The sequence below is a fragment of the Rhinoderma darwinii genome, chromosome 3, assembly GCF_050947455.1.
Source record: "Rhinoderma darwinii isolate aRhiDar2 chromosome 3, aRhiDar2.hap1, whole genome shotgun sequence".
In the NCBI taxonomy this organism is placed as follows: Eukaryota; Metazoa; Chordata; class Amphibia; order Anura; family Rhinodermatidae; genus Rhinoderma; species Rhinoderma darwinii.
Window position 1 is genome coordinate 292,596,406 of NC_134689.1, and position 12,030 is coordinate 292,608,435.

The 12,030-nt window shown below is 45.4% G+C and overlaps 1 protein-coding gene across 2 annotated transcripts in view; it reads right to left on the reverse strand.

Annotated features, from left to right (window-relative positions):
• Window positions 1-12,030, reverse strand: part of HDGFL3 (HDGF like 3) — a 41,383-nt gene that overhangs the window by 12,598 nt on the left and 16,755 nt on the right. For both annotated transcript variants that reach the window (XM_075855240.1, XM_075855241.1), the window contains exons 3-6: window positions 11,368-11,506; window positions 10,354-10,365; window positions 5,045-5,203; window positions 502-645 (exon numbers count right to left, since the gene is read on the reverse strand). In XM_075855240.1, coding sequence (XP_075711355.1) covers window positions 502-645; window positions 5,045-5,203; window positions 10,354-10,365; window positions 11,368-11,506 — 454 coding nt within the window. The remainder of the gene's footprint in view (window positions 1-501; window positions 646-5,044; window positions 5,204-10,353; window positions 10,366-11,367; window positions 11,507-12,030) is intronic.

Sequence of the window (12,030 nt, forward strand, 5' to 3'; positions counted from 1 at the left end):
TTTGTGTGTTTTGCGTCTGACTGTACCCTAATCACATTTTGTCCGTCCACCAGTCCAAACCAGATATTGATAGTTGCCATTTAGTTGAATTGAGACTTCAAGATCAGTTTTATTGTATATTATTTGCACGCCTAATCATTTTATTTATATATTGTTTTATATTTTTGCCAAAATACTTTCCCAACCAAAATAAGTTCATGTATCATCAAGAAGATTGTGATAAAAATAACAACGATGTTTTGGCTATGACATAATTGTATAAATGGGAATGGAGATCCCCTCTGGTTTTCCCCCAAATAATAAGATTAAAATAGACGAGCCTGAAAGTCCAACACTTGCCTAGATTTACCAGTTTTATATGAATGTGATGCAACACTGCATAGAGAATATGGAGGGGCAGACAATGCTTCTCTATTCATGGGTAAGATGCCATTAAATAAGTTTTCAAGGTACAAGCAAGACCTTATAATATGCAATACCATAAGACGTATGCAACCATACCCCTGCACTGCTTTTCTGCACCTCTGACGCATTTCTTGTGTCATTGTCCGCATCACCAGCCTCTGAACCACTCTTATTTTCATCATCTTTGCTGTCTTTTTCTCCTTCGTCTCCAGAAGATTTCCGAGAAAGCTTGGATGGTTTCTAAAGTGGTTATAAAAGTGGAACAAATACACAAATTGTTAAACAAGTGTTTCAGTATACGCCTTCAGTGTAAGTCTTTTTTATTTAATTAAAAATTACAGACTTTTTAATGCATATAAAACTTACCCCGTAGGACACGCTCAGACATAGCGGAAATTTACCACTGCGGATTTTGCTGCATATTCGTGCAAATACGCAACGAACTGCAGAAAAGTTTGCATATTTGAGTGTTCCTCCAGACATGGTGGATTTTGCAGTGGACTTGCTGTATATTTCAGCCTTTGCATTGCAAAGGTTGAAATCTGCAGTGAAAATCCGCTGCTTCTCTGCAACAGACTGTGCATGCTGCAGAATAGAGATGAGCGAACTGGGACAACCGAACCCGGTTTCGGTCCGAACATCGTGAAAAGTTCGGTTCGTAGCGAATCCGAACTTCACCGGGTTCGGCCGAACACGTTTTGACCGAACCCGGCTTATGAGTCACTGATTTTCTGGTATGCGACGTCAGGAGATAGTCACTGTCCAGGGTGCTGAAAGAGTTAAGCGATCGGCAGTAACTGTTTCAGCACCCTGGACAGTGACTTCCGATCACAATATAAATCAACGTGTAAAAAAAATAGAAGTTCCTACTTACCGAGAACTCCCTGCTTCTTCCTCCAGTCCGACCTCCCGGGATGACGATTCAGTCCAAGTGACCGCTGCAGCCAATCACAGGCCAGTCATGTCAGCCAGTCATGGGCTGAAACGTCATCCAGGGATGTCAGGCCGGATGTCAAGAGAGGGACGCGTCACCAAGGCAACGGTGACGCGTCCCTCTCTTGACATCCAGCCCGACATCCCTGGATGACGCGACAGTCCATGTGACCGCTGCAGTATGTGATTGGCCTGTGATTGGCTGCAGCGGTCACATTGGCTGAAACGTCATCCAGGGATGTCGAGAGGGACGCGTCACCAAGGCAACGGCCGGGAGACCAGACTGGAGGAAGAAGCAGAAAGTTCTCAGTAAGTACGAACGTGATCGGAATTCACTGTCCAGGGTGCTGAAAGAGTTACTGCCGATCAGTTAACTCTTTCAGCACCCTGGACAGTGACTATTTACTGACGTCGCCTAGCAACGCTGCCGTAATGCCGGGTGCACACATGTAGCCACCCGTCATTACGGGAGCTCCATAGACCTCTATGGGCTGCCCGTGCCGTTATCACGGCCATGATTTTTATGGGCTTTCTTGAATTACAGGTTCGGTCCGAATCGAACTTTTTCATGAAATTCGTCGAACCAGCCGAACCGAACTGATCATAAGTTCGCTCAGCTCTACTGCAGAATATAAACTCCGCACCACAAGCTATTTTCTGCACAGCTGTTTTCCACAACGTCTGCATTAACTGCTGCGTGGTTTTCCCGCAGCCGCCATCATTATGACACGCCATTCGGATGTTTGTAAACAGAAAAGCACGTGGTGCTTTTCTGTTTACATTCATCCTTTTGACAGCTGGTGCGCGAAACAGGCAGTTCGCATGGAAGTGCTTTCGTGCAACCTGCGTGATTTTCACGCACCCATTGACTTCAATGGGTGCGTGATGCGCAAAATACGCAGAGATATTGACCATGTCGCGCTTTTTGCGCAGCGGACAAACGCTGCGCAAAAAGCACGGACTGTCTGTACTGCAACCTAAGACTTGTATTGGTCTGTGCGTGGCACGTGAAAACCACGCGGCCCGCACGGACGCAATACACGTTCGTGTGAATCCAGCCTTTGGGTGAGTTGATGTTCGTCTCCTCATACCTCCTTCAGCGTGGGTGACCTTCAAACTTCCTTACCGCAAGACATACTGTCTAACTGATTAATTGTATGGGACTCTGCATTATATTATAAACTTCTATCTGGTGTATACCTAAACTGCGTGCAGTGATTTTGTTTATGTAGACTTTGATCATGCCTCATTTTCCTTGTATTCCATTTTGATAATTTGTGAGGCAGTACGGATTGGATGCTCTTGCGCAGGACTGTTTTCGTTATAGGAATGTCTTCTTTCCTTATGGTTTATTTGTATATCCCCTGTCGTGTTACTTATGATTATTTTGTCATTCGTACATTGTATAGAATAAACCAAGTTTAAAAAAAAACAAACAATAGAAACCAAAAGGAAAAAATGTCTGCTGCGGACTTCCACTGCGGCCTGTCCGGGATTTATATTAGACTATGGACTGATTGGTGACAGTGTTTACACTAGACTGGGAACTGACCAGCGTCAGCGTTTACATTACACGATTCACTGACTGGCGGCAGCGTTTACATTAGACTGTACGCTGACTGGCGGCATTGTTTACACTAGACCGTGAACCGAAAAGCGGCAGCGTTTATACTAGACTGTGAACTGACCGGCGGCAGCGTGTACTCTAGGACTATGGACTGACCAGTGGCATCCTTTACACTAGACTGTGGACTGACCGGCGGCTACGTGTACTCTAGGACTATGGACTGACCAGTGACAGCGTTTACACATGACTGTGGACTGCCAGCGACAGCGTGTACTCTAGGACTATGGACTAACCAGAGACAGCGTTTACACTTTACTGTAGACTGCCAGCGACAGTGTTTAAATTAGACGATGGACTGACCAGAGACAGCATTTAAACTAGACTGTGGGCTGACCAACTGCAGCATTTACACTAGACTATGGACAGATTGGTGACAGTATTTACACTAGACTGTGATCTGATCGGTGGCTGCATTTACACTAGAATGTCGACTGACCGACTGCAGGATTTATACTAGACTGTGGACTGACTGGTGACAGCATTAACACTAGACTGTGAACCCACCAGTAGAAGCGTTTACACTAGAGTGTGGACTAACCGACGGGAGCGTGTACACTACAATATGAACTGACCGGTGACAGTGTTTACACTAGACCGTGGACCGATGTGACAGCATTTATACTAGACTGTGGACTGACAGGCGACAGCATTTACACTAGACTGTGGACTGACCGGCGACAGCATTTACACTAGACCGTGGACCGATGTGACAGCATTTACACTAGACTGTGGACTGACACGCGACAGCATTTACACTAGACAGTGGACAGATTTGTGACAGTATTTACAATAGACTGTGGACTGAGCGGCAGCAGCATATACACTAGACTGTGATCTGACCGGCAACTGCTGGACTGACCAGCGGCAGCATTTACACTAGACTCTGGACTGACAGGCAGAAGTGTTTACACTAGATTGTGGACTGACCAATGGCCATGTTTACACTAGATTGTTAACCGACCAACTTAACTGTGGACTGACCGGCGACAACGTTTCCAGTAGACTGTGGACGGACTTACTGAAGTTTTACTAGCCTGTGAACGGACTAGTTAGTGGACTGATTGACTGACCGAAGCATTCACATTAGGGCCCATGCACACGACCGTGCCCGTAATCACGACCCGCGGGCACGGCCGGCCGCCGACTGCCACCCGCATTTTCCGGCTGTGCTCCCATACAAAGTATGGGAGCGCGGCCCGCAAAATGCAAAAGAACGGACATGTTCCATAATTTTCGGAACATTTCTATGGCACGGACACCCATCCGTAGCCATACGGAAAGGTGTCCGCATTCAATGGAAGTGAATGGGTCTGTTTTTGCGGACCGCAATTGCGGTCCGCAAAAACTGAGGTTTTTTACGGTCGTGTGCATGGGGCCTTAGACTATGGAGTGACTCACCACAGTGTTTACACTAGACTGAGGACTGAATGAGCGACAGAAGCGTGTACAGAAAACCATGTGCTCTACGTTCTGGCTACTGCAGCCGCCACTAGCGAACTTACTACATACTGTTATTCATTTAACTCAATAATAACACAGTATACAGTAAGCTCCCATGTCCCCCCTAGTGACGGCTTCAGACAGCCAGAATACGTTTTAAATCTCTATGTCTCTAAATCTATGCAGCATGGCCACAGGGTTAAAAAAAACACTTGGATGTCATTTGCTTCAGTCTATAAAATTTAGGAGCCGAAACAATATATTTTGGTTGTATTTGAATTAATCGTCATGTAAATATTTTTATCATGAAACCTGAGCAAAAAAAGTAAAAAAACTGTATTGTAAGGCACAAAGTAGACATTATGCTATAATTAGAGTTAGGTAGCAGTTCACACCGCTGCAGAAATGCACACAAACTTATGTGTGCACATAATTGTAGTACAAGAACAAGGAGAACTACTGCATTGCACATTGCAAGACTTTAGGTGTGATGAAAGGCCAAGAAAACATGTCAAGGTTTTCTGAATATCATTGTATTAACCCTTAACCACATTAAACATTTTCAGTGGATAAACATGCAGTGCAAATCCCAAGGGTAAACATTAGACAAATAGAAACATAATCACACTATGCCATCACCTTTGAAGTATATGACTTCTTCCTCTTGGAACCTGCTTTCTCATTCTTCCTTTTGCCTTTTCCATCCTCTTCTACCTGGTCCCCTTCTTCTTCACTGCTGCCATCTGCTACATTCCCTCCGTCGCCTTCAGTTTCTGAAGAGCTCTGTTGTTGAATTGCCTAGACAATCAGAACAAGGGGTCAATAAAGAAATAATTAGGACTCGGAGCACACTGATGTTTTGATGCCAATTGACAAGTGTATGGCCAGGATCACACACACAGTTTTGGTGCAGTTTTCGGCTCAGTTTTTTTAGTCAAAGCCAGAAGTGGATCCAAGAGGAAAGAAAAGTATAAAGAAAAGACAGATGTATCTTCTTTCTTTTGTGTTCACTCACGTGTTTGGCTAAAAAACCTGAGGCAAAAACTGCATGTGTGCCTGGCCTAAGGGAGAAATGAGACCGTTTTCTAGCTCGAAACCGTTTGATATAAGAAGAACCTTTTTGACACAAACTATTAGGCCAGGATCACTCACATAGTTTTGATGCAGTTTAAGGGTATGTGCACACACACTAATTACGTCCGTAATTGACGGACGTATTTCGGCCGCAAGTAGTGGACCGAACTCAGTGCAGGGAGCCGGGCTCCTAGCATCATACTTATGTACGACGCTAGGAGTCCCTGCCTCTCCGTGGAACTACTGTCCTGTACTGAAAACATGATTACAGTACGGGACAGTTGTCCTGCAGCGAGGCAGGGACTCCTAGCATCGTACATAAGTATGATGCTAGGAGCCCAGCTCCCTGCCTTGTGTTCGGTCCGGGACTTGCGGCCGAAATACGTCCGTCAATCACGGACGTAATTAGTGTGTGTGCACATACCCTTAGGGTATGTTCACACGGCAGCCTCCGTTACGGCTGAAATTACAGAGCTGTTTTCAGGAGAAAACAGCTCCGGAATTTTAGCCGTAATGGTATGTGCAGGCGTTTTTCGCTGCGTCCATTACGGACGTAATTGGAGCTGTTTTTCCATGGAGTCAAGGGAAAACGGCTCCAATTACGTCTCAAGAAGTGACAGGCACTTCTTTGACGCGGGCATCTTTTTTCCGCGCCGTCTTTTGACAGCGGCGCGTAAAAAAAATGACCGTCGGCACAGAACATCGTAAAACCCATTCAAATGAATGGGCAAATGTTTGCTGCCGCTTTGGAGCCGTATTTTCGGACGTAATTCGGGGCTAAAACGCCAGAATTACGTCCGTAAATAGTGTGTGTGAACCCAGCCTTAGGGTAAGGCCACACGGTGCGTCGTTGCCGCGGTTTTGTTGCGCTTGAAAACCAAATGTGGTCAACTGCATGCGTTTTTTGTCTCTGTAATGCGGCAGTTCTGTTGCATTTATAAAGGAAATAATTGATGGACATCGTTTCCCCCCGTGTTGAAGTTTGTTAGGGGCTTCCTGTATATAGTTCATTACAAGGCATTGCAGAACTGTTAGCAAAAACGCAAGCAGTTCAGCAACAACTTTGGCAGCGCGGTCATTAACTGCATGCGGTCGGACATTATGAAGATGCAGTTAACTGCACAAAGAACACATTGTAATATAATAGCAGCAGTCTGTTCATAACAAACATTTCCCCATTGAATTCTATTGAAAAATGACGTCCGTGCTACGCGCGTGGAATAATGGTACTGAATGGGGCCGTTCAGACTGTCAGTCAATTTCACGCAGCGTATCTGCGCTGTGTGAAATGCACGACATGTCCTATATTTGGCCGTGTTTCACGCTGCACGCACCCATTGAAGTCAATGGGTGCTTGCAAATCGCGCTCAGCACACGGAAGCACTTCCGGGTGCCGCGCGTGATTCTCGCAACAGCAGTAAAAACAATGAATGAAAACAGAAAAGCACCACATGCTTTTCTGTTTGTAAACATAAAACCAGAGTGTCATCATGAAGCCGGCTGCGCGAAAATCACGTTAATTGACGTTAATAGGTGAAAAACTTGAAATTTGCAATTCGCAATGAATAGCGCTTCCTAAAATTCACACTGATTTTGTTCACAGCATGTCAATGGGATTTTTCTAAATCAAATTTACTGGAATAAAAGTTTTTCCTACATCAAAAACATGTGACAATTCTGACAAGATAAGTACAGTGACAATTTTGCTCTATACTTGAAGCATGATTTACTTGCTATCTTGTATGTATAAGTTCTACAGGACACCAATTTGTATGTTTTTTTTAGGCACGGTAGTGATGCACTTGCTGCTTGTGAGTCTCTGACACATGGGCAGAGCTGAAGGGAAGCAAATTCATAAGAGCCTGCAGTGCACATATAGGGTATATGCGCACACACACTAATTACGTCCGTAATTGACGGACGTATTTCGGCCGCAAGTCCCGGACCGAACACAGTGCAGGGAGCCGGGCTCTTAGCATCATAGTTATGTACGATGCTAGGAGTCCCTGCCTCTCCGTGGAACTACTGTCCTGTACTGAAAACATGATTACAGTACGGGACAGTTGTCCGGCAGCGAGGCAGGGACTCCTAACATCGTACATAACTATGATGCTAGGAGCCCGGCTCCCTGCACTGTGTTCGGTCCGGGACTTGCGGCCGAAATACGTCCGTCAATTACGGACGTAATTAGTGTGTGTGCACATACCCATACACTGAATAGCTACTTTATTAGACACCTGTCCTTTCATGATTGGAGCTCCCCTGTATGTGACCGTGACCCCGGAGTGCAGCATAAAATCAAGTGAGCAAGTTTTTCGTGGATAAGTTTCAGTGTGAGTCCACATCAGAATGTGAAAATCGAGCGATTTAAGCGACATTCGAACAAGGCATGGTCATCGGTGCTAGATTAGTCAATGCCAGTATTTTAAAAAAAACTGCCAACCTTGCGAGGTTTTTTGGTGCAAGGGTGTTGAGAGTATACCGAGAATGGTGTGATCGAGGAAAAACATCCAGCAAAAGGGAAACCTGTGAACGTAAAAAACTTGTCTATTCAAAGGAGGATGTCAAGAATCGTTCTGATGAACAGACAAGCAAACCGCAGCTGAATACAATGCTGGTTCTCCAACTAACATGTCCCAACGCACAACTCTTCCTTCATTTGCCATTACTGTCTAAGGAAAACAGAAAGGCTGGGTTCACACGAGCACATTAACGTCCGTAATGGACGGACGTATTTCGGCCGGAAGTCCCGGACCGAACTCAGTGCAGGGAGCCGGGCTCCTAGCATCATAGTTATGTACGATGCTAGGAGTCACTGCCTCGCTGCCGGACAACTGTCCTGTACTGTAATCATGTTTTCAGTACAGGACAGTAGTTCAACGGAGAGGCAGGGACTCCTAGCGTCGTACATAACTATGATGCTAGGAGCCCGGCTCCCTGCACTGAGTTCGGTCCGGGACTTCCGGCCGAAATACGTCCGTCCATTACGGACGTTAATGTGGTCGTGTGAACCCAGCCAAAGACAGACAAGATGCCAGTGGACAAGAGAGAGCAAAAATCGGATCGCTGAGCAGTGGAAAGACATCACCTGGTCAAATGAGTCCAGAATGCTGATGGGAGGGTCAGCAAGAATCAATGAACCCTTCCTATCAGGTATCAACAGTTCAGGCTGGTGGAGGTGGAGTAATAGTGTGGGGAATGTTTTCTTGGCACACCCTGGGTCCTCTGATGTCCTGTGGATGGGCATTTGAACAGTAGGGCTTACCTAAGGATTGTGGCCGACCAAGTTCATCCCTCCATGGCAGCTGTTTACCCTATGGCAGAAGGACACTATGGCGGCAAATGCGAGAAGCTGTCCTGTCCGCATCGGCCAATATACCTGCAGAACTTTTTCAACACCCAGTGGAATCTATGCCATGATGAATTGCTGCAGTTTTGAAGCCCAAAGGAGGTCCAATGTGCTACCAGACAGGTGACTCTTAGGGCGGATTTACACGAATGTGATATACGTCCGTGCAATACGCGCGTTTTTCACGCGCCTCGCACAGACCTATATTAGTCTATGGGGCAATGCAGACTGTCAGTGATTTTTACGCAGCGTGTGTCCACTGCGTAAAACTCACGACAGGTCCTATATTTCAGCTTTTTTCGCGCATCACGCACCCATTGAAGTCAATGGGTGCGTGAAAATCACGCGCTCCACACGGAAGCACTTCCGTGGGACGCTCATGATTCGCGCAACAGCAGTCAAAAGTATGTTTGCAAACAGAAAAGCACCACGTGCTTTTCTGCTTACAAACATCCAAACGGAGTGTCATAATGATGGCGGTTGCGTGAAAAGCACGCAGCCGCGCATCCTTTGTGATGCGACACAGAGCTGTTAAGTGCCTTTTGCTCACGCAAAAGGCCGCGTTTTTTGCGCACGCAATCGCACGCGCTTGTAAATCCCCCCTTAGGGCCGATTTACATGAGCGTGTGCGTTTTGCGCGCGCAAAAAATGCAGCGTTTTGCGCGCGCAAAAGGCACTTAACAGCTCCGTGTGTCATCACCATATAATGCGCGGCTGCGTGTTTTTCGTGCAGCTGCCATCATTATGACACTGCGTTTGGATGTTTGTAAACAGAAAAGCACGTGGTGCTTTTCTGTTTTCAATCATACTTTTTACTGCTGTTCCGCGAATCACGTGCGTCCCACGGAAGTGCTTCCGTGTGGAGCGCGTGATTTTCGCGCACCCATTGACTTCAATGGGTGCGTGATGCGCGAGAAACAAAGGAATATAGGACATGTCGTGAGTTTTACGCAGTGGACACACGCTGCGTAAAAATCACGGACTGTCTAAACGGCCCCATAGACTAATATAGGTCCGTGCGAGGCGCGTGAAAATCACGCGCATTGCACGGACGTACTGTATATCACGTTCGTGTAAATGTGCCCTTAGAGTGAAAATTCAATGTGACTTCGCTCCTGGTCTACAGGAGCCCAGGCATTAAAAGGACATTTTCACACGGATATGATATGATTCCCTTTTTATATACGTATTATGGCTGCAACAACACTGAACCTCATTGAGATTTCTGTAGGGTTCTATGGTTGGTGCCCTAAGATTTAGCAAAATGGACAGAGGTCCAAGTGTTGCCACCATAATACACATGTGTGAAACTGTCCCAAGGGTCATTTCGAACCACCTTTTCCAAGCAGTGGCTGTAGCTTTCAATTCTAGGAGCTGCAAGCAGACCCTTCTGAGTGTGTTCCCACCTGCACCTACTTAATCTTAATGCAAAGTTTTCTAGAACATTCTAGAACTTCCTCCACAGTAAAAGGCCGTGTTTCCCTTGTACTGTCTTGTATTGTTTCTTGCAGTTCATGGTGCTCACCTTCAGATGCATCTGTGAAAATAGAAAGAAGTATTCTTTACATATTGTATATTCTTTTTACTATTATTCTGATCTAAGTGCACCTTCATTTTTTTTTTTCTTTTGTAAATGATCCTATAACTTCTGATCTTTTATAAGCTGGGAGCACGTACATTTTGTCTCATCGTTTATCGGCAGTTTGGACTACAACTTTCCCTAGAATGCCTACACAGCAGGATATTCTAATTATTAACAAAAACTGAACCATAACATTAGTAATATTCACACGCACAAAAGCACTTGTGCTAATCTGTGTATGGTTACAAGTGATTTTATACATTAAGGGTGTGTTCACATTAAGGGAAGCTGAGGTTTACGCTTGCCTTTCCGTTGAGGGGTTAACCCGACGGAACCCCTCAACGGAAGGGCAACGGTGATGTGAACACACCCTAAGGGTATGTGCACACACACTATTTACGTCCGTAATTGACGGACGTATTTCGGCCGCAAGTACCGGACCGAACACAGTGCAGGGAGCCGGGCTCCACATCAGTTATGTACGATGCTAGGAGTCCCTGCCTCTCCGTGGAACTACTGTCCCGTACTGAAAACATGATTACAGTACGGGACAGTTGTCCTGCAGCGAGGCAGGGACTCCTAGCATCGTACATAAGTATGATGCTAGGAGCCCAGCTCCCTGCACTGTGTTCGGTCCGGGACTTGCGGCCGAAATACGTCCGTCAATTACGGACGTAATTAGTGTGTGTGCACATACCCTAACCCCAATACCATCTCAGGTTTTCGGGTACAAGTAAACATATTCCAAGTGATAGGATGTGAAATATAGACATAGTGACACCACATCCCATAGCGGCACATAGTCAATGCTTTGCACTGTACCATCTGTAAATTGGTCCAATGCAATGCAGCTGTAATGTGCCACAATAATGCAAATGGTACAACCCAAAATAATGCACGTTGACAGCAGGGTTTAAAACAATGGCCCTATGTGTGTAATTATGAAAAGCACAATACCTGGTATCCAGTAAATTTGACTCCAGGGTTGTTTTCTATTTCCCACAATCCTTCATTGAATCCTTTCCGCTTATTTGACTTTCCAAACTTGTCCTTAAATTCCTTGTAAGGGAACAGATCTTTGGGTCCCAAAAATGCACTGAAATATGGAAAAGATTAAAAATGTTAAATAGATAAAGGCTCCATAAAAATAGGTGGCGATGTCTAAACCCCTTAATGATGGCAATAAGGCTTTTTACAGCGCTCAGCGAGGGTACTTATGTCACAGCGCCGCATTTTCACGGAAGTGTGTCATACGTTCAGCACAGGTCTCCCATGTCAGCTAGAACGGGTGCCGGGCTGTCTATTGACAATCGGGCACCAGCCCCCCCACAAAAAAATAACAAAAGTTAATCAATAACTTATATGAACCCCAAAATGGTGCCATTAAAAAAAAAAAAATCGTCCCACAAAATGCAAGCCCTCACACGGCTATGTCTACTAAAAAATTAAAATGTTTTGGCTCTTTGTATGCGACGAAGAAAAAATAGAAAAAAATTGCTTGGTCATTAAAGGGGTTTGTCAAGTCTCTGCAAATTAGTGTTATTTTTTTGTATATCTAAAGGGGTTTTCCAGTCCTTAGAAATAGATGGCCTATCCTCAGGATAGGCCATCAATAGCTGA